This window comes from Ctenopharyngodon idella, chromosome 9 (genome assembly GCF_019924925.1).
Source record: "Ctenopharyngodon idella isolate HZGC_01 chromosome 9, HZGC01, whole genome shotgun sequence".
Lineage (NCBI taxonomy): Eukaryota > Metazoa > Chordata > Actinopteri > Cypriniformes > Xenocyprididae > Ctenopharyngodon > Ctenopharyngodon idella.
Genome location: NC_067228.1, coordinates 4,858,236 through 4,885,859, shown reverse-complemented (window position 1 = coordinate 4,885,859; position 27,624 = coordinate 4,858,236). Strand labels below are relative to the sequence as shown.

At 35.8% G+C, this 27,624-nt stretch overlaps 2 protein-coding genes across 2 annotated transcripts; both read left to right on the top strand.

The window, feature by feature from the left end:
* The first annotated feature begins 3,823 nt into the window (after window positions 1–3,823).
* On the top strand, window positions 3,824–9,408 carry gpbar1 (G protein-coupled bile acid receptor 1). The gene is made up of 2 exons (XM_051906965.1): window positions 3,824–4,232; window positions 6,813–9,408. Exon 2 carries the CDS (start codon window positions 6,880–6,882, stop codon window positions 7,897–7,899), a length of 1,020 nt encoding a protein of 339 aa, XP_051762925.1. The 5' UTR covers window positions 3,824–4,232; window positions 6,813–6,879; the 3' UTR covers window positions 7,900–9,408.
* A 9,619-nt stretch (window positions 9,409–19,027) lies between these two features.
* zgc:92380 (uncharacterized protein LOC445086 homolog) lies at window positions 19,028–27,542 on the top strand. The gene is made up of 8 exons (XM_051905376.1): window positions 19,028–19,430; window positions 20,131–20,213; window positions 20,378–20,534; window positions 22,133–22,297; window positions 22,844–22,969; window positions 23,513–23,754; window positions 25,222–25,256; window positions 27,016–27,542. The coding sequence occupies exons 1-8, from the start codon at window positions 19,095–19,097 to the stop codon at window positions 27,381–27,383; spliced, it is 1,512 nt and encodes a 503-aa protein (XP_051761336.1). The 5' UTR covers window positions 19,028–19,094; the 3' UTR covers window positions 27,384–27,542.
* The last annotated feature ends 82 nt before the right edge of the window (window positions 27,543–27,624 follow it).

The window sequence follows — 27,624 nt, the reverse complement described above, 5'->3', positions numbered from 1 at the left end:
CTCACTCTCTCATACTGGTCACTGGAAGTTCAACATGGCACCTCATGGCAAAGAACTCTCTGAGGATCTGAAAAAAAGAATTGTTGCTCTACATAAAGATGGCGTAGGCTATAAGAAGATTGCCAAGACCCTGAAACTGAGCTGCAGCACGGTGGCCAAGACCATACAACGGTTTAACAGGACAGGCTCCACTCAGAACAGGCCTCGCCATGGATGACCAAAGAAGTTGAGTGCACGTGCTCAGCATCATATCCAGAGGTTGTGTTTGGGAAATAGACGTATAAGTGCTGCCAGCATTGCTGCAGAGGTTGAAGGGGTAGGGGGTCAGCCTGTCAGTGCTCAGACCATACGCCGCACACTGCATCAAATTAGTCTGCATGGCTGCTGTCCCAGAAGGAAGCCTCTTCTAAAGATGATGCACAAGAAAGCCCGCAAACAGTTTGCTGAAGACAAGCAGACTAAGGACATGGATTACTGGAACCATGTCCTGTGGTCTGATGAGACCAAGATAAACTTATTTGGTTCAGATGGTGTCAAGCGTGTGTGGCGGCAACCAGGTGAGGAGTACAAAGACAAGTGTGTCTTACCTACAGTCAAGCATGGTGGTGGGAGTGTCATGGTCTGGGGCTGCATGAGTGCTGCCAGCACTGGGGAGCTACAGTTCATTGAGGGAACCATGAATGCCAACATGTACTGTGACGTACTGAAGCAGAGCATGATCCCCTCCCTTCGGAGACTGGGCCGCAGGGTAGTATTCCAACATGATAATGACCCCAAACACACCTCCAAGATGACCACTGCCTTGCTAAAGAAGCTGAGGGTACCTAAACCCTATTGAGCATCTGTGGGGCATCCTCAAACGGAAGGTGGAGGAGCACAAGGTCTCTAACATCCACCAACTCCGTGATGTCGTCATGGAGGAGTGGAAGAGGACTCCAGTGGCAACCTTTGAAGCTCTGGTGAACTCCATGCCCAAGAGGGTTAAGGGAGTGCTGGAAAATAATGGTGGCCACACAAAATATTGACACTTTGGGCCCAATTTGGACATTTTCACTTAGGGGTGTACTCACTTTTGTGGCCAGCGGTTTAGACATTAATGGCTGTGTGTTAAGTTATTTTGAGGGGACAGCAAATTTACACTGTTATACAAGCTGTACACTCACTACTTTACATTGTAGCAAAGTGTCATTTCTTTAGTGTTGTCACATGAAAAGATATAATAAAATATTTACAAAAATGTGAGGGGTGTACTCACTTCTGTGAGATACTGTATTTTTTTAATCACCATGTCCCTTTAGGGGCTCCGTGGAATGCGTCATTTCCTTTCCGAACATAGTATTCGGCTTCGGGCACATCCCTAATTGTGAGCGGAAGTTTCACACAGACAAGCAACATTTAATTTAAAAATACCTAGTAACAAATAAGCTTTTAAAAGAATAGTTTTTGTGATCATTTACTCACCATCATGTCATTCCAAACCTGTAATCAAACTATCTTCTTTTGTGTTTTTACAGAAGACAAAATGAAAACAATATTTACATTTTTGGGTGAACTGTCCCTTTAAGAGCCTTACATGTTCTCACATGGCCAAAAATATACTTCAAACAATCATGCAAGTTTGGAAACTGTTTGTTATGTGGCCATAACTCTTTCTGTCCAGGTGTCTGGACAACTCTGACATCAGATGAGCGATGTCTTCCATCCATAACTCTTTCACTTCTGACCACACGGGAAAACAGCCACAGAAAGTCCAAGTGTCCATTTCCTGTCCTCATCGCATCTAAACTAGCACAATGCGTGTTTAATTACGTAACACAGGCATTTCTTTTTATGTGTTTTTCCTAGGAGCGTGTGTATACGCTGGTCTGTATGTGTTTGTGTGTTTCTGCGGTTGTGACGCTGCATATCTCGGAGATGAGGCCATCCGAGGGGAACCTTTGGAAAATGACACAGAGGCTGATAGATGTGTTTGCTGTGGCACCAGGCAAAGAAAGGCTGACTACCGCCCGCCTGCTTTTTCTCAGCAAACTGAATGTTGTTCTCATGCATCACTACTGTTAGAGTACAGTAGCAGCTGTGCAGACTGAATATGTACAGTAAGTAATGAATGTGCATTTCAAATTGCACCCAAAAATGAAAATTTTATCATCATCTTCTCACCACCATTTTGTTTTGTTGAATTCAAACCAAAATTCAATTACAAAATGACAGATTTTAGACACGTCACACCAGGTTTGACGCACTGACAGCAATTGCCATTTTTCACGCCACACAGAACAAGTGAACAATGACCTAATTTTTCATATCACATCCACCTTATTCCTACACCCCATGACGCTTTGCGCGGATTATGGGTGTAACTTCCGTTAAGCTGTAAACAGTCAGTGAAAGGGTCGCTCTATGAACGCAATAATACGTTTTCTTTTTAAACTGGGTACAATAAGATGATATTATTCTACTCACCCTTCAACCAACGAACATTAAAAGGACATTTGAAAGTGTAAAAGCATCAACAAGGTAGTTTCAACAGGCCATGAAAAAGCGTGATTCTTTCCACAGCAATAAAGGACAGGTTAAATATAACTATAGTGACATAATGTATGTATTGTCTGTATTATGTAATGTACGTTACCTTAATAAAAAATGTTCATGAACTTCAGCATTGCATGATACTATTTCAAAGTGATTTCCATCATTTTTACAGATAATAAATTGTATTTACCTGTGAAAACAAACCTGGAAAGAGACGTGAGGCTTTGAAGAGAAAAACAAGAGATTCCTTGTGCATTCCAGTGAATTATTAATGGGATATATCGTAAATTATATCGGGAGAACAGACCACAAATGTGCAGTATATGTTGTCCTTTTTCATACTATTACAGCGGTATGCAAAGAGACAAAAGAAAATAATCACGAGAATAGAAAGCAGCGACTGAAAAGAACTCTTGCCATAGATATTCTTGTTATAACGTTACGTTAAAATACCAAGCGTTACGTTATTCTCATGATGTCTGAAAATAAAACATGAAAGAAAAATTGACAGCTCATTGAGTCAAACTGATGGATAAGCTTTATTTGTAGGGCAACCTTATGATTTGAAACGATTCGTTTCAGTCTTTTTAAATGGAAGTTCCCCAAACCAGAAGTGGAACCCATTATTCGAAACGCAGTAGGCTCGTCAGGAATAAGGTGGATAGCTTCAGAAGATTTGACATATAGTGCAGGGCTCATATGAACTACATTTATGATACTTTAATAGTGTATTTTTGTCCATTTTGGAAGTATAAACTAATGTTCAAAAATTAGGGCTCAGTAAGATTTAGTTTTTTAAAAGATTATTACTTTCATTCAGCAAGGATGCATTAAATTGATCAAAAGTGAGAGTAAAGACATTATAATGTTATAAAAGATTTCTATTTCAAATAAATGCTGTTCTTTTGAACTTTCTGTTCATAAAGGAATCCTGAAAAAAGTATCACAGTTTCCACAAAAATATTAAGCAGTTTTCAACATTGATAATAAAAGTAAATGTTTCATAAGCAGGAAATCAGCATATTAGAATGATTTCTGAAGGATCATGTGACACTGAAGACTGGAGTGATGATGCTGAAAATTCATTCATTCATACATTTTTCCTAACATCTCATTTTGTATTTCACGGAAGAAAGAAGAAATTACAGGTTTGGAATGACATAAGGATGAGGAATGACAAATTCTTCATTTTTTTGTGAACTAACCCATTAATTTAATTAAAAAACAGAACACTTAATGAAATGTTATAGTATATTCTACTGCCTAGAAGTAGTACAAATGTTATGTGCAGCACTCTTTTTAGTTTATACTAGTTGTACAAACGAACTCTTAAATGTAATTAAACTTTGTCCATTTTTATGATAGAAATATACAATTAGATATCAGCATCGCATGTTTCCAAGCCTCCCACATCTATCTCATAAATTGAGTGTAAACTGTGGCTTCCTGAGTTGAAATACCTCTCTTGATGCTTCACGGCCAAAGTCAGAATGAGGTCACTGTCTCTTTAAGAAGCATCCTGCTCAAACGCTTGCTCTTTGACTACTGTGAACTCAGATGTCCGTCCGCAAATCCTGGTGAGAGGAGAGGAACACAGAAGAGCTCACATGTGAGAGAACCTCACAGGATCACTGATTCACACATGGCTGGAACATCTTATGCAAGTCTACTGTATGAAGATTAACAACTTTATTTGTAAGGTGGGTATTTGGCAGACATATTTCTTTTAGTTTCACTGCCTCATTTAAGTCTGCTGAAGTGCACTGGGATAGAGAAGTCTGATTTCACTACTTGAATTGCATTTTATTATTGAAAATAGTTTTTTTTTGCATTATCAAAAATAATTTCAATAATGATTTCCAGTGAGTGAATCATTATCTTCAAGGGAAAAGTAAAATTAAACACCAAATTCAACAGAAAGCATCACTGGACTTCAGTGCATTTACACCTTGAATGAGGAGGAAAGTTTGCTTGGTGCAAGTGATGGACATTTGATAGCGGTCATGCCACCATTGTTTAATACAAAAGGAAACATGAACCTATATGAATATTTAAACCTTAGCTGGATGCAATTGTGCAGCATATTAAAATATTTGAGTTTAACTTGTTCTCTGTGATACTCTGTGGTCAGGAAGCTTTGGTTGTGGTTTTTTAATCTGCATTCTGTATCTTCACAGCATCCAGCATTAGAAGCTAGAGTAATTTTGAGTGACATCTGTGCGTCATGATAAAAAAAAAACGTCTTATTTACAAGATGTTTTGACCAGTGGAAAGGTAAAATGCTAAAAGATATGGGACTCAAACTGATCAGATGTTAAAGGCATGAAAAATTTTAATAATTTAATGACCCTCATATTGTTCCAAACCCATATGTTGTTGTTTTAGCAGAATCTTTTAGCAATTTCACAGCTTCGCTGGTGGGAAAGTCTATCAGCGGCTTAAATTTCTGTCTGTTCCTCACACCAATTTATTGTATGACAATGTATAAATGAATAAGTTATTAAATACAAAAAATATATATTATATAAAACTTTAAAAAATGAAAACAATATATACAGTCAAACCAAAAATTATTCAGACATTTTTTATATATTTTTACTAGCAGGAGCAGGACACTATAGTTCATTCATGTAAGTAAGGATAGCAAAATAAAGTAAACTGTGACATATTATACCCAAAAATTCTTCATACAGTGGACTACCAGTAAAACTGATAAAAATTTGGAACCAAAAATTATTCAGACACTTTGACCTTACTATGTTTTGCTTAAAGCCCGGGGCACACTGCACGATTTTTGGCTGTCCCAGGCAAAAGATTGCCATCATGAAACAATCGTGGCGATTTCTGTAATCGTGGCTCTAATCGGTGGTCCTATGTCGTACAGTGAGAGAGGTTCAAAGACGGCTGTTTTCCCGGTCTTGCGACCAAAGATAGCCTACAATCAGTGTCAGAAATTCAGCATGATCATCGCGCAGTGTGTTTGCTGCTGCGACCTACGTCTACTGACCAGCCAATAGAAATGTGACATGAAATCAACGCGACATGGCACTAAAACTTAAAACTGCTTACCTCAAGCTCTTTTCCCTTCTTCTTTCGCTGCTTCCTTTTTATTTTAGCACACATAAAAACTACAACTGCCAAAGTGTGATTCAGCATGGTGTTTTGTTAACCACTAGCGCATGCTGATGACATTTTATTCTTCTATAGAAACTTGCTTCATAGCCTATGAGTCAATAGGTGTCATGATCGTACAGTCTACATGCTTGTTGTACCCAAGTTTATTAGATCCATGTCGCACAGTGTGATTTGTAATGATCTTATAGGATTGCTAAAATCATGCAGTGTATCCCGGGCTTAAGTGTTATCTGACATAATTAAGATTCATTTTTTCTGACACAGTTTAACTCTGAGATCTTGTCATATTTTATTACCATTTTTTAAACTATAATGAATAAACTGTATTAATGAATGAAATGTTCAAGGTGTCTGAATAAATTTTGGTTTGACTGTATATATATATATACACACACACATATATATATATTATATATATATATGTTTTATTACATATATATATATATTGTTTACATTTTGACCATCATATTGTTCCAAACCTATATGCTGTTTTTCAGAATCTTTCAGCAATTTCACAGATTCGCTGGTGGGAAAGATAATATACACACATACTTTGAAAAAGAGTTGTGTTAAGATTTATTTTTGTGTTCTTCCCAAGGAACTGGGCTACTTTTACACTTTTGCCACGGGTTGTTTTTCATGTCCACGGGTTGAAGCGACCCCAAATAACATGTTATTTAGCCCCTGGAATGTGAATTTTACCAGGGTAACCCTGCCAAAAACGTGGATTTTATCCCCCGGAACATGATTTTTACTGGGGGACCCCCCCAAAACATGATTGGCCGGGTTTTGTTGTAAAAAAAAAAAATAATAATAATAATAATAATCTGGCAACCCTGATTGTAATGACAATAACAATTTTATAACATCTAAAATAATATCTAAAATAACACTTATAACATCTATTTAACACAGAAATAGATAAAAGCATATGAATTTGGAATGAAATGAAGGTGAGTAAATCATGAGAGTTTTCATGTTTTTGTGTGACCTATTCCTTTAATTCATTTTGGGTGGGTCACTCTGTCTTATATAAAAGGGAAGTAAAACAAACCGGTAGCACAGAGATGAACGATTATGTCTCCAAGCAACTGAACAGATATATTAGGCAAGACCTGGTTACTACATTTTTCTTATGTTTTCAGGATTCACCCTCACAGTGGATGGAGAAGGTTTAGTCTGGTTTAGTCCAGAGGGGAACAGCTCTCCATCATGGATCCACTCGACAAGCTGAGCAGAGAGAAGCTGATCTTCTATCTGACTGTTCCACTGTCTTCAATCATCATCTTCTCCAACCTCTTCATTATAGTGGGCATCGCATGCAACCGGCAGCTGCACAACACCCCAAACTACTTCTTCTTGAGTCTGCTGGTGGCCGACTTGTGCACCGGCATCACCCTGCCTTTCATTCCCCGCATGACACTCGACCGGCAGCTGGACTTCAAGCATTGTATGGTGATGTACATCTTCCCCAACTTTCTGTTCTTGTCATTCCTCTTCAACCTGGTGATGGTGCATTACGAGCGCTACCTGTGCATCGTCAGCCCGCTCCACCACAGCCAGTTCTGGGTTCACCGCTGCTTCCCCTTGGCCTTGTTAACAGTTTGGCTCCCGCCGTTGCTCTACGCATCACTTCCTGCCTTTGGATGGAATAATTGGGTTGAACCCAATGCCAACAAGAGCTCTAACCCAAATGAGACGCAAACCACAGTTGGTAACTCCTCCAAAGACGATGAGGTTTGCTCCTACAAACAGGTTTTTCCCAAGGCCTTCATTTATCTGGAAGTGTGCGGACTGGTGCTGCCAGCCATGCTGTCCATTGTCGGCATGACGGGACGGGTGTTGTGGATCGCACGCAAGCAGCTGCAGAACATCTGCAAGCTCCACCGCGCTGTGGACCGTCTTCAGCAGCAGCAGCCGACCGACCACGAGCAGCAGCTTAACCTGCGTTACGCCAAATGCGTGGCCGCCGTGTCCCTCACGTTCTTGGTCTGCTGGGTTCCGTACATCATCTACCAGCTCATGTCCGTGACGGCTCTGCAGGGCGGGGTGAGCTTGCCAAGCTCCTCTCTGTACATCATCATGTCCTGTACGGGAATCGGGAGCATGGCCGTCATTCCACTGATACTGGGACTGGCCAACAAGCAGTACACTGAGCCCATCCGCAGGGTGATCCGTAAACTGAGAAACCGCTGGAGAGGAGGACAGAACAATAGAGATATCACGCTTTGACGCTTGGACAATGAGTCATAGGATGTTTAAATTGAATGTGTAAATAAAAGTTGTGCATTAAATGCTTTATATACACTACACTGTAAAAATGATTTGAAACTTTAATGGTAAAAGATACTAGAGTGAAAAACAGTTAATTGGTTAACAGAAAGTTTCCGTACTATATATGGTGAATAACTGTAATAGATCTAACCGTACATTTAATGTAATTTTACAGTAAAATACCATTAAATTTAGTTTTTGGAAGTGAAAAAGAACGTCATTGTATAATTTACAGTAAAAAAAATGTAAATTGACATTCCCAGAATTCCATATTGCACTTCACATTTGGTGTATTTTTGTTCAAATAACTTGTTTCTTCTTAGTTTTTCTTAGTTTTTTAATGTTGTTAAATTAATGTTTGTTGCATTTTTTATGCAATCCACTGTGTTTGGTAGTTGTCAGTGTATTATACAGGTAGAAAATAGATATTAGTTCAATAGGTTGGTAAATTAACATTATATCAATTAATGAAATATGGTATTTTACTGTAAATTTAAGTTAAATCTGTAAAACCTAAAATGTTGCTACCATATTCTTTACTGTAAATTTTTTCGGCAACAACAGCTGCCAGTTTTTTACCGTAAATTTAACAGAATTATTTTTTTTACAGTGTACTGTTTAAAAATTTGGGGTCGGTAAGAATTTTTTTTATGTTTTTGAAAGAAGTCTCTTATGCTTATAAAGCCTGCATTTATTTGATCAAAAATACAGTAAAAACAGTAATATTATTACTATTTAAAATAACTGTTTTCTATTTTAATAGATTTTAAAATATAATTTATTCCTGTGATGCAAAGCTGAATTTTCAGCATCATTACTCCAGTCTTCAGTGTCACATGATCCTTCAGAAATCATTCTAATATGCTGATTTGCTGCTCAAGAAAAATTATCAATGTTTAAAACAGCTGTGCTGCTTCATATTTTTGTGGAAACCATGATACATTTTTTTAAGGTTTCTTAGATGAATAAAATGCTCAAAAGAACAGCATTTTTTTGGAATTCAAACATTTTTTGTTACATTATAAATGTCTTTACTGTCACTTTTGTTCAATTTTATGTCGTTCCTAAATAAAAGTAATAATTTCTTTTTAAAAAATCTTATAGACTCTAAACTTTTAAACTGTAGTGTAAAATAACAAAACACTCTATTAGCTAGAAATCACATCTATCTATCCCAGGCTCAACAATATGGATGGCACGTTGGCCCGGGGTTTATTACGGAGAGTTTGTGTTGCCACTGTAAATCTTACATTTGTTCATCTTGTGCATGTTTTTATGCCTTGCAAACATAAATGTTTAGTTTTGTGTGATGTGTTGTTGTTGCAAATTGTGCTGATTTGTCACCAAGATCATACTGAAGGAAGCATCAGTAAAAATGTTGAAAACTACAAACCGTTTAATGTTTTACACCGCATAAATGTGTTTATACATTTACGGAATGGTATTAAAGCTGTATATTTAAGCACATTCTTAATATTTTTTTTTTTTTAAATATGGAGGGATTTTTTAAAAATAACATTCATAGCATGTATTAAATAAAAATAAATACATTTACATTTAATGAAAAATATACATATTTTATATTATTGGTATAAAATACATTACTAAATATGTATTATTTTTTAGTGTGAAAGTCCATCTTTCTATCTATCTATCTATCTATCTATCATTACAAATTGAGGACATTAAGGACAGTAAGCTAAAACGTATTGGTTTAACATACATTCATAATCTAAACATTTCTCACTGAGATAAAGCTTTTGCAATGACATACATTTGACGTCATAAGGGTAAATACATGAACAAATATGGGAACTTTAAACTGACCAATGGTATCATAGATGTGGTCAGATATTTTTGTGACTGAGATAAAAGTGTTTTTCAGAGGCCTTACTCTTTTACGCTCATTCCCAGAAACTGTCCTTCCGCTGCCAAATGCACTAACAGTGAATTCATCACTGTGGGAAATTGTTAAATGATACACTGAGTCTGGAGAAAGTCTTTTGAATATTGTGTGTTTGCATACTGTCTGTGTGACCCACAAGACAAAGAACTAAAATCACAAAGCAACTGTAAACAAGAGATATAAAGACAAATCGAGCTGTCCTGATGGTTTGTGTTGCAGGGTAAAATGTGAATCATGCTGAGTCCCTTGAGGACATTACAGTAACTTCACTACAAACACTGGCCAATACTCTCTAACGTTGATCATTACTCTCATGTGCATTTATATAAAGAAGAAAGTATTTGATTAACTTCTTAGTTTGTAAGTCTGACTCTTTGTTCCCCATGGTTTTGAACTAGAAGCAAAGGAAGGTCAATAGTGTAAAGAGTAAAAAACCACAAACGCACCCTCATCCCCCCACCCACACACACTCTCATGCACAAATTTATCTCTTGCACTTTCGATACCTAACACTTTCTTCCTTCTTGCTACTCACAGAGCACTCTGTTCAGCTATCAGAAGACAAATCATTACTATTGCTCATACTTACTGGTTCATAAATCAAGCATAATGTGAAGCACACATAGTACAATATGATCACATTTTTATGAAAGAAATCATGTTTATTTCGGACAGTGTCCAGACTATACTCAAATGTAAAATAAATCTAAAATAATACAAACAGTTCGAATAAATCGGAAAATCGAATATACAGTCTATTTAGCCTTTGACCCTTTCTGACCCTTTTGAACCTTCTCTGAGGTTTTGATGAGAACGGCTCTTCTTGGCTAAAGGAGGACAGTCACTCCTCCTTTTGTGCATGGATGTTTGTGTAAGGTATGGTATGTTTATAAATATGAACGGCACATAAGATATGTTATTATAGAAGAGCATTATATAAACACCACCCCAGTGTTTTAGTCCAGTATCTGGGAGACACTCAGATTCATTAAATGCCTTACATTGCAAATGTCAGAATGCATGAGCATAAAACTATTTTGTTATGTCTGTTTCTCAAAATTTAAATTTAAAAGCATTTTAAAGAGCTATAATAAACAGTAGTGGACCTTGCAAGTGCTTATTTAAAAGTTATTTAAAAGATATTGAGACAGACCTGGATTTCTGACAATGGTATTATAAAGAATTTATCTATATTCTCCTCATTTCCCATTTACACTCATGGTCACATTTACAGTTTATACAAATGATTTATACAAATGCCTTTTTTTTTATTTACTTGTCAACTATACATTTATGAAAGTGACATGTGAAGGCTGTGTTTTGGGGAATATGTGACTCTTTTTATCTATTTACCACAAAATTGCTTAACTACACTAGAAGCTTGCATATGAAATATTATATTTTTCTGAAAAAAAAAAATACTTTAATGATGATCTAAATTAAATATGAGTTGTTTCTGGACATTGATCCAAGTGTTATAAGCAGAATCCTGCCATCTCCTGGTTAGAAGAAAATCTGTAGGAATTACAGTTTTAGAAATAAAGTATTTTGACCATATATATCCAGCAGGGGGCCACTGAGATCAATTAATTTTTCTGGATGTGGCCAACCGCTCCTATCACAACTTTTTTGACATAATTTGTCTATATATATATATATATATATAAAACATTATTCAGTATTTTTGTGAAAGGTTAGAATTTGTTGTTGTTGTTTGAGGTGTTTTGAAGCATCTATTTTTGCAATAATGCCATATAAATTTGCAAAAATATAGACAGAAATGCCACTAAAAAACCTTAAGAGTCAGATTGTATTCAAAAATTATTTATTTCAATAAACCAAATGTAAAAAATCATTAACTTTAGAATTAGAAATGTTTTAAAAAATATATATTTGTGAATAAAACCAACAGCAATAAGCAGAAATGAGTGTGCATGTGTATGTGCATGCGAAAGTGTTTGTGTGTGTTAGGTCTCACCCCTTCCTATCTGCGGCTAATTTTGTTTGCCAAACTCTATACAAATGCTATCTGTTGCAGTCACACGTCACATGTGTGTGCGTGTGTGTGTGTTAGTGACAGGCTTACTGTGAACATGTTTGTTCACATTGCATTTGTGCTCTAGTACCAGCCCAGCAAACATTTGGACATTTAATGACCGTTGAAAAGACGTCCCTCCGACACGACCCGTCATGGTTAAAAATTGTTCCAAAATGAAATTTAAACAGACGTCTTTGACGTTATCTTATTAATTAATTAATTATTATATATTGAACTACACATAGCTAAAGGTCAAAGTAACAATTATACATGCAACCCCAGAGAATTGTAGACATGTACAAACGTATCTGAATGCATTTTTAGGAAATGTTCTGTTACATATTTTTAGATTTATGCTCTCCTACCGCGACTATTTTTGGCCAGGGACACGACATTGCCGTCGGATCAATGTTTGCTGGGATGCCTTCATTTCTATATGAAAATTTTCAGATTTTTGCCAGATTTTTTTTTATTTTTTTATTGAAAAATGATTTTTTTGGCTTTCCATTTTCAATGTGGGGTTGGACCCCGAAGATCATGATTGTGACTTTTTTTTCCTTTTTACATTTTTTACATTTCTTTTGTGTGTGTGTGTGTGTGTGATAATATAACAAAATGCACAAAATCTCATGCCACTGAGATGAAGGAAACAATGTTTTTTTACATCAAAACACCCCAAAGACCATGAGGATTAAAACTTTGTAAAACAAGGTTTAGTATCATTGTCAAAATGATTCAGTCAAAACAAATTTTATTCAGACACCTTGAACATTTCATTCATTAATAAAGTTTATTCACTATAGTTAAAAATGGTAATAAAATATGACAAGATCTCAGAGTTAAACTTTGTCAGAAAATATTTATCTTAATTATGTCAGATAACACTTAAGCAAAACATGGTCAGGTCAAAGTGTCTGAATAATTTCTGGTCCCAAATTTTTATCAATTTTACTGGTAGTCCACTGTATGAAGAATTTTTGGGTATAATATGTCACAGTTTACTTTATTTTGCTATCCTCACTTACATAAATGAACTATAGTGTCCTGCACGTACTAGTAAAAAAAATATTTAAAAAAATGTCTGAATAATTTCTGGTTTGACTGTATATGTATCGTATATATCATATTTCACCCCAAAACCAAAAGAAAAAATTTTATAAAAATTATATATATGTATTTAAAATGACTTTTGCATTGCAAACCATTGTCAATGTGACATATTACACATATGAAATGTTTTAAAAAATTGTAATATGAATATTTAGATAAGCATAAATAAAAGGCAGTGCAACATTTTCAACTGAAAAATACAATACTGATATATAAATATTTTGCTATTTAATTTTTTTTTTTCCTATTACAGTAATGCATCATGGTAATAAAAATTGGTGAGATTTCATTATGGCAGTGACCAGAAAGCTTAACGGCTTTCATAAGGTTCCCCCATAAATACAACCGTTTCCTCTCATCTGTTGAGAACTGTATATTATCAGTTGCATCATAAAATCCATCTGCACAGAAGTAGATCCCTCAAAAAAGCAGGTGCTTCCTATCAAGCCAGGTTAATTCAGGCCATTTATTGTGGTATGAACTTTCATTCTGAAAACCAAATCCAATAAGATCCAATATTGTAAAGGTGCTTTCATCAATGACAGCAGAAGTGTAGCCACAAACCAAAATTTAAGATTAGATTTTACATATCAGAGAAGAATGAGTGTATTGTCATTGAAAATGTAACTAGATTAAAATCAGATACACTTGACCAAAAGCAATACTCATCTTTTTTTTTTCCTGTTTGTTCTGCTCTCCATCATCTTTATTGCAAATGGCAGCAACCTCATACTGGGCCGTCAGTTTCAGGATGTTATCTTTCTCTCTTTGTGCTTCTCTGGGTCTCCATGTTCAGAACATTCCGGCTTGGGATTGAAACTCAGCAGATCTTCTGCTTAAAGACAGAAATAGTTCACTCATTTGCTCACACAATTCCAAACCTTCAGGTGAACATTCAAGCTGCTGTTTTGCATACATTAAAAAAGTGCACATGCATACTGTACATAAGAAAACAACAGGTGGAAAAGTTGTCAGATGTGATTTATCTCCCTGAGAAACAGCACATCTCGACTGGCCTGTGCATCTGGGATCCTTTGAGTCGGAATGATTTACGCTAGTCTGATATAGATTTATACAACCAAATGCCTACAGCTGTTGGATCTACACCTCTGAGATAAGCTTATCCCACTGAGCAGAGCCAGGCAGCACTGTGCAGTGATCTGTATTAAAACAGACTCCTTCACAAATGATAATCATGCATTTTCTTATAGATGGACCCTGTATTTTGAGGAGAGCATGCATTAGTATCTCTCTATGTATACAGACATGATAGATGAACTTCTATGTGTTTTGCTGTTTGATTCAAACAGTAGCTTGTGGGAGTTTAAAAGTCTGATCCATTCCTAAATTTCCTGTCATTTCTCTGTTCTTATCAGAAGTCCATAATCTTGTCATAATTCGTGGATTCTAGCGTTCATGGACCGTTCCATGTTGTTTGTCAGTTCATAACAAACTAATCTGTGTCGCTCTTGTGAGGCTAAACCTCTACAATGTTTAGTTTCAGTGCTTTGTTTACTCCTGATTTTTCCGCACCTGTGACAAACGATTTGTGACCTATGGCATTTATGGCATGCAAACAATGGTTTATCACGCATTCAGTAGTCATATTACATATCATTAAACTACTTCTCTTTTCATAAAATATATTTAGTTATATTTACAAATTAAATTATAATCATGGGAAGCTACAGAACTGTGTCAGAAATCTGTAAAGAGCTGTGAAACTGTGTGAGATTGCATCTTAGAGATCTCTGAGGTCAGATAACACAAGCATTGCAAGATTTATTTATTTTTTCTGCTCACATAAATAAATTACTGGAAAGAAAACTCTTTCTTTCATTATTCCAGACTTTAAATAAATGAACAATGCCGCGAAAATGGCCGCGCCTTTACCTTATCAGTCAGCCATTTTAAAATAAGTAGGCCTACTATCCTGCCCTGAAAAACCGACTCTGTAGTCTGTAGTTTTAATAAATGCTGTCCGTACGTTTGTTGTTGACATATTTTATATGAAGCAATTTGTTATTTGGCTTTTAAAAAGTATTATCAAAACTTACTTTTCGTCCTGTCAGTCAAATTCTCGGACGGTTGACTTGAAATGTTTTCCGTTCAATAAGTCGACTTTTTGGACTCGAGAACCGCGTTTACTGATTCAGTACGATTCATTAACGAATCGTTCAGACGATTCATTAAAAAAGATCGATTCCTGTATACCTGTGTGTAAAAGAAAAATCTGAAGGCAGAGCAAATAGAGCCTACTTAGCCTATTCCTGCATGTTCCTAAGTTTTCCTACAGGTAGCTATAATATAAATCCTGGATTTATATTAGGTCTATATTATATTTAGATTTATATTATAGCTGCCCTGTAGGAAAACTTAAGGAACATGTAGGAATATTTAGGACACATGAATCCTGTAGGAATGTACCCTGTTTCTGTATGATCCCTGTAGGCCTACAGACTACAATCGAACATATCTTGTGTAACAGATATTAAGTGGTCTCTGCTGCCCTCATGTGGCCATAACTTTTGAAAGAGCATTTTTGAATTTCCACCCTAAAGGGGGATAGTTCACCCAAAAATGCAAACAATTCTGTCATCATTTACTCACCCTCAAGTTGTTCCAAACCTCTATGAATTTCTTTCTTCTGCTGAGCATAAAAGAAGATATTTTGAAGAATGTCAGAAACCATACAGTTGATGGACCCCATTGACTTCCATAGTATTTTTTCCATTCTATGAAAGTCAATGAGGCCCATTAACTGCCCTCATGTGGCCATAATAGGAAATGCCACACTACATAAAGAATTGGGAAATTCTTATATCATGATCAAATAATTCTAAAGATTATTAGAAATATAAAATGCACTTCAATTATTTGAAAGCACAAAAGAATAGGTGTCATAAATATACATTGTACAAATACAAATACAAAGTCAGCCTTATATTGAACTGAATGGTTAAACTAAGGACGAAAGGATTTTTTTTTAATAAATGTCAGATTGGGACAAGTTACCACTGTTTTAAATGTTGAAGATGTATCAAATTTATTAAAAATATTCCTTGCCCAGAACAATAGTTATAGTTAGATATTTAATTTGTTTTATGTTGTTTGTATTATTTTTGCTGTTTTATTATTGTTTTGTGTTTGATAATTGTTTTACTGTTTATATTTCGAAGAAAAGCCTATACATGTAATAAGCTGTTTAATGGTAAGTTCCCAGTGTGACAACTTACCCCATAAGCTATTGCTATTGAGGCATGTTGTCACAAAAGGTAAAGCAAAATCTAATTTCTTCTTTCTTTAAATATTAAGATGAAATATGACCTTGGTGTTTTCTTGACAGGTTTTGTGAGATAAGCAGCATGTTAAGTTAATAAAGCTAATAATAAAATCATAAAAATGTAAAATAAAAATAAAAATTTTTAAAATAAAAACAATCAAAATAAAATACAAAAATACCGTGGTGGTCATAATTATTGGCACCCTTGGTAAATATGATCAAAGATGACTATAAAAATAAATCTGCATTGTTTATCCTTTTGATCTTTAATTCATATTGATATAAAAATATTAGCAAAAATCTAACCTTTCATTGAAGGAAAAGAATTGAAGGTGGGGGGAAAATCACATTATGAAATAAATGTTTTTCTCCAAAACACGTTGTCCACAATTATTGGCACCCCTAGAATTTTTTATGAGTAAAATATCTCTGAAGTATATTCCCATTCATATTTACATTTTTTTAGCACACCAGGGTGATCATGAACATGAAATTGTCCAGTCATGACTTCCTGTTCCACAGAAGTATAAACATGAGGAAACACAAAGGCCAAATTCCCTTAATCATTCATCACAATGAGTAAAACCAAAGAATATAGTTCTGATGTGCAGCAAAAGATTGTTGAGCTTCACAAAATAGAAAGTGGCTGTAAGAAAATAGCTAAAGCATTGAAAATCCCCATTTCCACCATCAGGGCAATCATTAAGAAGTTCCAATCAACTAAAGATGTTACAAATCTGCCTGGAAGACGACGTGTGTCTATATCGTCCTAATGCATGGTGAGGAGGAAAGTTTGAGTGTCCAAAGACTCTCCAAGGATCACAGCTGGAGAATTGCAGAGATTAGTTGAGTCTTGAGTCTCAGAAAGCCTAAAAAAAATTATCAAACAGCACCTACATCACCACATGTTGTTTGGGAGGGTTTCAAGAAAAATCCTCTGCTCTCATCCAGAACCAGTCTCCAGCATATTCAGTTGTCAGACACGACTGGAACTTCAAAAGGGACCGGCTTCTATGGTCAGATGAAACTAAAAAAGAGCTTTTTGGCAGCAAACTCACCAGATGGGTTTGGTGCACACATGGATAAAAAGTACCCCATGCCCACGGTTAAATATACTGCTGGATCTTTAATGGTGTGTGCCTATTTTTCTGCTGGAGGTCCTGGACATCTTGTTCAGATACATGGCATCATGGATTCTATCAAATACCAACAGATAAAAAATCAAAACCTGACCGCTTCTGCTAGAAATCCAATAATGGGCCGTGGTTGGATCTTCCACCAGGAAAATGATCCAAAACAAACATCAAAACCAACACAAAAATGTGTCACTGAGCACAAAATGAAGCTTCTGCCATGGCCGTCCCAGTCCCCTGACCTGAACCCTAAAGAAAATGAGTGGAGTGAACTGAAGAGAAGAAGCACCAACATGGATCTGGGAATCTGAAGGATCTGGAGAGATTCTGTATGGAGGAATGATCTCTGATCTCTTGTCAGGTGTTCTCCAAACTCATCAGGCATTTTAGAAGAAGACTCAGAGCTGTTATCTTGGCAAAAGGAGGTTGCAAAAAGTATTGAATAAAAGGGTGCCAATAATTGTGGCCAACGTGTTTTGGAGAAAAACATTTATTTCATAATGTGATTTTCCCCCCACTTTCAATTCTTTTCCTTCAATGAAAGGTTAGATTTTTGCTAATTTTATTAATTTTATGAATTAAAGATCAAAAGGATAAACAATGCAGATTTATTTTTATAGTCATCTTTGATCATATTTACCAAGGGTGCCAATAATTATGACCACCACTGTATGTGACCATGTGACCATTAACAGCCAACTAACTAGTGGCTGGTCTGCAATTTCCCCATCCAAAACAAACAAACAAACAAACACTTGAACGTAATGTATAAAAGCAATAGGCTTTTTTTTTTTTAGAATGAAAAAAGTAAAGATAGAAAAGATTAATTACAGAAAATCAAAATTTGCTGCCATTGTGTAAATAACATGTAATCACTAAAAAAGTAACTGTAATATGATTATGAGCATTATAAAATGTACTCTAAAAATGCTGGGTTAAAAATAACCCAAGTTGGGTTAAATACGAACAAATCCAACTGTTGGGTTAAATATTTGACCCAATCTGCTAGGTAGTTTTATTTAACTCAACTATTGTTTAAAAATGACTGTACTGCTGGCCTAAAATGAACCCAAAATAGGCTGGAAATTACCATTTATTAATAAGTTTAATAAATAATGATTAAATAAGAAACATTTATTAAATTGCTTATTAATAAATGTTCACCTTTTGGTTATTACTATTGCCTCTAGTAATTATGTGTCTAATTTTTAATTTTCCAACCTATTTTGGGTTCACTTTAAGCCAGCCATATAGTCATTTTTAATAAATAGTTGAGTTAAATAAAACTACTCAGCAGGTTGGGCAAACATTTAACCCAATCGCTGGGTTTGTCCATATTTAACCCAACTTGGGTTGTTTTTAACCCAGCATTTTTAGAGTGTAATATAATTACAAGTACTTAATTTTTTTGATTCTGATCATGTAATAGCCTACAGATTACATCAGTTACTACCCAGCACTGTTCATTTGGCAACAAAATTCTCTACTTCTCTACTAGTTTGAGAGTCTACATCCTTGTTTATCAGTCATTCAGGTGTAGACTTACATCCCACAGACCAATCACTGAAGAGAGCTGAGTCTATATATAGCTGCTCCCAAACCCCCCTCACACTACTACTTGCTGCAGGTAAAACAAAACACAGTGACTCGCAAGAACCTTCAAAGGCACCTCTAATCCGCACCATGTCGTTCAAGGGCATTTCCAGGAGTTTCTCCAGCTCAAGTCTGTCTAGCGGCATCGGCTCAAGGGGCAATTTGTTTGGGGCCATAGGGAATCTGGCAAACACAATGCGTCCGTATGTGCAGATCAACAGCAGCAATTTTCCCCAAGTAGATGATAAAGAGACCATGAAGGGTCTGAATGACCGTCTGGGGGATTATCTGTCAAAAGTGCGACTGCTGGAGGAATCCAACACTAAACTGGAAGAGCAAATCAGAGAGGCTCTGATGAGAAAAGGAGCTGAGAGCGGCAGAGACTGGAGCGCCTATGAGAGGATCATCGCTGATCTGAGAAACCAGGTGAGCAAATAAAAGGTTTTGTTAAGTATCCATGCATGCTTTTTTATCACAATGTACACAGCCAATGTTTGGACACACCTGCTCATTCTTTATTATGGCTATTTTCCTCATTTTAGAATGATAGTAAAGTCATCAAAACTATGAAATAACACAGTGGGACCAAAAAAAAAAAAAAGTGCAAAGTCTCTCCACCCTGTAGATTCCAGCTCTGCTTATACTCTGGATATTCTCAACTTCATGAGTTGCACTTGTTGATGCTTTTCCTTCACTGTCTGCTCCAACTCGTCCATTAAAAATCACATTTGAAATTAAACTGTAATATAAGTGTGTCTAAACATTTGAATGTGTATGTGGTTTAAACTTGCAAGAACAACTTGCTGACAATATACTGCAACGACCTTTAAACTTTTAATAAGAATGTATTCATTTAATTGAATATTTAATTGGTTCAATAAAAAAATAGTATTTTTATAATGCATTTTAGTTAGTAATCTTTATTAAGCAAAAGACAGACAAAAGACAATTGTTGTCAAATGGAGGAAATATTAATCAGAAAATTGAAATAAAATTGAAAGGAAAGCCACAAAAACTAATCCTACGGGAATTGCATTCATGGAAGAGATGCATAAATGTTTCATAAAAAAAATATTTGCTGTATTGAGACAGCCAATGCAAGACAATGATATCAGTGTGTTTGTAGATCCAGGAAATAACTATGGACAATGCCAGACTGTTTCTACAGATAGACAATGCGAGGCTGGCTTCTGACGATTTCAAAGTCAAGTGAGATTTTTATTTATTCCCTTTCATTTTCATTCATTGAGATTTTTATTTATTCCCTTTTAGTCCACTTCATTAAAATAAATAAATAAATGAATAAACCTGTCAATATGCTGTAAATGTGACATACGCCCTGTAGTCTCTCATGTAAATGTCCCGTCCGGCAGGTTTGAGTCAGAGCAGGGCATGCGACAAGGGGTGGAGCAGGATCTGGCACGTCTCCGCAAGATGCTGGACGACACTTATATGGGCCGTATGCAGCTGGAGAGCCAGATCGAGTCTATGAGAGAAGAGCTGGCTTTCCTTAAGAAGAGCCATGATGAGGTACACGCCTTAAACACACTATTCAACACTGATTAAACACAAACACCTGACACAAAGTACTACTCATAGGTGGTTTGTTTGATGTGTTTGTATGAGACTCCAATAGCCTTCTAGTCACATGCAGCAGTAGTTGATATTTAACATTCACATTTAATAAGCTTAAAATACATTCATTTATATGTAAAATCAATGACTATAAGTAAATTGTATCATCATTTTTCGGATGTGTCATTCACGATGATTCATTATATGACTCATGTAGGCCTACTTTTGTCTGATTTCTGACTTTTATGTTTCAAATCGAAGGTTAATTCAACTGGCTTGATTTAATAACTCTATTGAAGCTCTTCAATTAAAAGGGGTTAAATGTAGAGCTCAGAAACCCTTGTTATTAGCGACACCGGTGGCCGTTAAGTGAACTGCAGCCAGCAACTTGTTGCTCGTGGCGCACTCGTGCACACTTAATGTACAAGCGACTGAACGTGATTCAATGCGTCGATATACTCACGGTGAAGTTCTTTTTCATTTTTTGCTTAGAAGTAAAAAGAAGTTGGAAATACCTTTGCAGAAATAAACTATTAACGAACATCCACACGCCGTCCACGCTGCTGAGAGCGACGGTTAGATGAATATGTAAATATGTGCTGCGCGCGCTTTCCTCTCAAAACAAAATAAACACATGACAAACAGTGACAGCGGTGATAAAAACAAAATGAATCCGTTTTCTTTGCATGGCACATTGACAGTACAGAATAGCTCTTTCAGCATTATCCTGAACATTATAAGCATTCATGTGTCATAGTGTTCGTAAATCACATCCTTTTGAGTTTCCCGGCAAAAACGTCCCGAGTCCTTCACATATAAATCAGTCGGCTGGCAACCGAGGATAATGGGGAAGGTCTCGTTTTTTTGTTTTTTGTTTTTTAAATTTTTTTTATTATTATTACAAGCTGTTCACACATTGGCAATAAAAAAGTGATTTTTTATTTAATTTAATTTAATTTAATTTAATATTTAATTTAAATGTATTTACTTATTTAGAAATGTATTTATTTAATTTTTTTTTTTTTCTTTTTTTTTTTAAGAAATGTAGAAATTCCTATGATGAAATAAAATACTTCCCAAACTAAGACGCGGCAAAAAAAAAAAAAAAAAAAAAAAAGTGGGCGGTCACCGTAAAATAAATAGCTGCGCAGACCGATCTGCTCTCTAATCGGCAGGACTTTGATGTCATACACCAGGGTCCCTCAAATCCGGTCCTGGAGAGTTTCCAACCCTAATTAAACACACCAGAACAAGCTAGTCAAGGTCTCAGATTTACTAGAAAGTTACAGTTAGGTGAGTTCGATCAAGGTTTGAGCTAAACTCTGCAGGACAGTGGCCCTCCAGGGCTGGATTTGAGGAACCCTGTCATATTGTCTCCCTGTTTCAAGTCAAATAAACCTATTATTTCAGCTGCTGTCAACAGATCTTCCCACCTGGTTTTCAATGCTTTGGGGCAAGCGTTAAACACATTCAGTTCTCTAGTAGCTGCACTGTTGCCAGATCCTGGTATTATAAACCATATAACTAAAGTCATTTATCATTTTATTTCACAGGATGTCGCCAACCTAAAGAGCCAGATCAGCGACTGTCAAGTCAATGTGCAAATGGAGAATAAAAACAGTCCAGACCTCAATGACACCATTAGTAAAATCCGCACGCAGTACGAGCGAGCTGTGCAGAAGAGCCGCGAGGAAACTGAAGCCTGGTACCAAAACAAAGTCAGTCTTACTTTGCATTCTTTTTTTGTCTCCCTCTGTTTTTTCAAATTGTTGGCACTTTCTATTAATACTCTACTCTTTGGTGTCCCATTACAAGGCACTTTTTTTGTTGGTACTATTAGATCTGTTAGCTAAACTATTATTTTAAAATCAAAATGATCCTAGCATTAAAATAAGATCATTTTCAAAACATGAAATGTCTTGATCTCCCATTAATTTGGAGATTTTGGCCTGTTTGCAATCTCATTAATCTTTAAACAAACATTTGCTCTCACACAAACTAGCAAAATAAACTCACAAATAAGGGTACTAAACTATATTTAGAAATTCAGCAAAAATGGCAGATTTCATATAAAATAAATTTAAAACAATTGTACCTCCAAAGAAATGAAGCTTAAGCACTTCCTTTCATTTTATCTCCATGAGTTGTGACCCTATTTTTGTACCCTATGGGAAAGTGCCTTTTACTTAGGAGAGCTTTGTGCATAATTATAAGGCGGACGTATATTATCATGTGACCTGAATATCTTGTTCCTCTCAATCCAGTTTGACAACATCACAGCTGAGGTGACTCAGAACACAGAAGCTCTGCAGACAGCAAAGACAGAGCTGAATGAGCTGCGCAGGCAGAGACAATCTGTAGAAATTGACCTGCAGGCGCTTCACAACATGGTACAGTACACAAATTACAGTGATTATCTGCTTGACAAATCATTCTGCATTCTACACAGTCAGCACTCTCACCTGTCAGATATTCAAATGATTATGAAATGTTTCCAGCCTGTCTCCATGCATGCATGTCATCTGAATTTACACATTATTCCTGTGCACCCAAGTGTTTTTTTAACCATGGGAAAACAGAAGCTGTTTTTATACAGTGGTTCGTCAAGATATTTTTTGTCAAGATAATTTTTTGCACTTAGCTGAAGCACAATCCTGCACAAAAATGATTGCATAACTTAGTAAAAAAAATACTGACGCACACACTTATTACTAATTCTTTATCAGTTTCAACTCAATGCATTGAAAACATGACATTCCATATTATATCATTTCCCACATTTTAGAATAATAGTAATCTATGAAAAACGTAATAATAATAAAAAACAATACAATTAATTAAAAAAAAACTTATTTCAAAGGGTTAAGATAAGAAAACATAAATTCTGTCAAGAGTGTCCACAAACTATTCTTATTCTGCTTGGTGCCTTGCAGATTCGTTCGCTCGAAGATTCACTGCATGAAGTGGAAGCACACTACGGTCAGGAAATCAGCGGATACAACTCTCAAATCATGCAGCTGGAGGGAGAGCTGGGACAGGTGCGTGCCCAGGTGGAGCGCCAGACGGCCGAGTACGAGGCGCTGCTCAACATCAAGTCCAAACTCGAGGCAGAGATTGCCACCTATCATCGTCTTTTGGAGGGCGTTGTTGATGACAAGGCGGGGGACAAAAACAGGTAAGATGAAAGAAAGTTTGTGAACAGTAATTAAAAATGGATGAGGAAAAAATTCAAGTCCTTAATGGGCTAAATCACTTGTTTTTAATTTTAAAAAAAGGTACATAAGCTGTCACTGGGATGGTTTCAAAATGTACACCTTTGTACCTTATTTACCCCTAAAGAGTGTATATTAGTACATTAAATTTACATATCAGTGTACATTTTAGCACCTAAATGGTACATATTACAACCTTCTGAAAGGGTACTGTCCCAGTGACAGATTTTTTTCTTTTTTTGAGAATGTGAAGCCTGTTCCCATAGTCCCCAAGTCCTTAAAAGGATTCAGTACTACACTTTAAAAAATAAAAGGTTCTTTATTGCCGTTTATTATCATCTTTATTGCCGTTCCATGAAGAACTTTTAACATCCTTAGAATCTTTCCATTGCACAAAAGGTTCTTTACCATGGAAAAAGGGTTCTTCAGATTTTTAAAAAGTTATCTACACTAAGAAAAATAATGGTTCTTTAAGAACTGTTCTAAGAAATGTTCTTTTGTGGAAACAAAAATGGTTTTTCTATGGGGAAAAAAAAAACTTTTTTCTTTGGCCTAATATGTCGATTTTGACTGGAGGATGACATTCCTCCAGGGCCCCTGAGATCGAATCTTAACCGAGAGGGTACATCCTGCCTGGGATGCACAACCTGCTCTTGGAGGGTGGATGTATAACAAACAATGCAGCCGAGTGTTCCAATTAGGACAGCATAGGCAATATATCAAAGATTCACTATATTTTCAAGATGATTTTGCTAGTGATATAAAAGTATTGTTATAAGATTATGTAGACAAATTTGGAATAAAGTGCATGTTCATGTTGACTTTAAACATTGTAACAGAAATGGCATTAGAGTTGGTTCATTCGATTAATTTTCATGCATCAGTGCATTACGATTCAAAACTATGATGTAACTAACTTTCTAACTTTCTCTAAAAATGTTTCATTAAAAGGTATACATAGGTAAATATTGCTGTTTGTTAAAACAATTTGGAGTAGTTCAGAACATATACAAAAAGCATGTTTAATTTTGAAAAGCATTTGGTCACAGATTGCAATGTGCACATCACACAATATTGCTGTTTCCATACCACATTTTCCCTTGTGAGCTGCACATGCAAATCTAGCGTGCACAAAGCATATCTTTCCATGGGGAAGTCACGCTATAGTGACAAACACAAGACACAAACTCTTTCCCTACAGGCTTGTGAGAAACATGTCCCAGCAAGCATTTGTCCTTTAAAACAGACATCACTTAAACACCATAGACATTGTGGGGGGGACGCATGTGGGTTTTTCAGTGATTCCAGATGGGAACAATTCTTAACATCTCAACTTCAATCCACTCCAGTCTTGATTAAATAGTTGCATCCTTTCCCATCTAGTGCCTCCATTTGTGCCACTATCTCATGTTTTCTCTTCCCTCCCACAGAGAGGAATTTTCTTTAGAGCAGGCGTTGTATGCAGGTGAGTACGTGACGAGTAGATTTTAGGCATCGTCCGGTGTGAGTTAACAAACGCTTGCCTAACCCACATCAAGTTTGTCTTCATACTAATTATCACTCACTGCTCTATGGTCTAACACAGACGAGTAAACAGTGCTGTCTGAGCCCTCGCTGGCCGAATGTACATGCATCCGTCACACTGCTTGTGTTTCTCACTGCTAACCTCATGCAAATATGATTGCAGATAATCATCTTTACAATTTGTTTAAGAATCAAAGGGGTCATTCTACAAAACAAGTGCCATTTGTGCCCTTTATATACACACAGTATGTGCCTTTTTTAGCCACCTCTGTTTTGAGCTCTGATTTCTATACATATATATACATATACTGTTCAAAAGTTTGCTCAGTAAGATGTTTTTGAAAGAAGTCTCTGCTAACACTTTATTTTTGATGCTTCCCAGACATTCTACTAACTACAAGTAACTTTGCAACTACATGTCAACTAACTCTCATAGTATTATTAAACTGTTAACTTATTATCTGCTAACACTTTATTTTGATGCTCCCAACAGACACTCTACTAACTACAAGTAACTTTGCAACTACATGTCAACTAACTCTCATTATAGTATTATTAAACTGTCAACTTATTATCTAACACTTTATTTTGATGCTTCCAACAGACATTCTACTAACTACAAGTAACTTTGCAACTGCATGTCAACTCACTCATTTTAGTATTATTAAACTATCTGCTAACACTTTATTTTGATGCTCCCAACAGATATTCTACTAACTACAAGTAACTTTGCAACTATGTCAACTAACTCTCATTATAGTATTATTAAACTGTCAACTTAGTATCTGCTAACACTTTATTTTGATGCTTCCAACAGACATTCTACTAACTACAAGTAACTTTGCAACTATGTCAACTAACTCTCATTATAGTATTATTAAACTGTCAACTTATTATCTGCTGACACTTTATTTTGATGCTCCCCAACAGACATTCTACTAACTACAAGTAACTTTGCAACTGCATGTCAACTCACTCATTTTAGTATTATTAAACTGTCTGCATATCTGCAAACTTTATTTTGATGCTTCCCCAACAAACATTCTGCTAACTACAAGTAACTTTGCAACAAGAACTGTTGTCTATTTGAATATATTTTAAAATGTAATTTACTCCTGTGATGCATTTTTTCCCCTTACAATTATTTGATAAATATATAGTTCAAAAGAATAGCATTTACTTGAAATAGAAATCATTTTTGATCAATTTAATGCATCTTTTGCTGAATAAAAGTATTAGTTTCTTACTGACCGCAAACTTTTAAACAGAAATGTATATACAAAAAGAAATTAGTATTTAGTTGACAGTTATTTAAAAAAAAGTAAAAAAAAAAAAAAAAAAGTAAAAAAAAAAAATGATTTCTTGTAAGTTGTTAAAATTGTGAAAAAGTCTCAAGGGCTTTCTCAAAGAAGCACATTTTAGCTTTATGAACTTATAAGGTTGCAATTGTGCAATGTATTATTTGTCTGATATCAATTCTTTTTTAATTTACAAAAACTCACTTCCAAAATTACCTTATCAAACTGCAGTAGGCACGTGATTCATAGAATGACCCAAATAATGTTGATTAGCCATTTACTAATGTTGCATGACTTGTTTGCTTGTTTTATATATAATGACTAATTTCTTTTTGTATGCTACATAAATGTCATAAATTACTAAAGACTGTCTCTAACCTCCAGCTTATGTTCTGTCTCCAGCTCCACCTCCTCCTCCGTCTTCCGTAAATCTTAAGAAAACCATCATCTGCACCCAAGAAATAGTGGACGGGAAGGTGGTCTCTCAGAGCGAATTTGAGCAAAATCCTATTAATCACAATGGCCAGGAGACTTTTGGGGAGGAAGAGGAGTTAATAGAACAACTGGAGTTTGTGGAGGAAAAGAAGATAACAGAACAACTGGAGTTTGTGGAGGAAAAGAAGATAACAGAACAACTGGAGTTTGTGGAGGAAGAGAAGATAACAGAACAGCTGGAGTTAGTAGATCAAGTGGTGTCGGTGGGGGAAAAGAAGAAACCTGTGGAACATGACGAGGAGGAAGCTTCTCCAAATGTGGAGGAGAACGAGTGACTTTCTACTGCTATGTCCTACATTTCTCTTCCTAATCTTACAGCCTCAGTGGTTCTTTATCTCTGTCTTTCTTCCCTTCTTCCTGCTCAGTTTATCATTGTGAAGACCATGACTATCTTATCAATCTCCTGTGCCACATTAAAACATGTATGAGACTCATTTTCTGGTCAGTGTTGTTATTTTATAATGTACATTTATGTTCAAAAGTTTAGGGCCAGTAAATATATAAGAAATTAACACT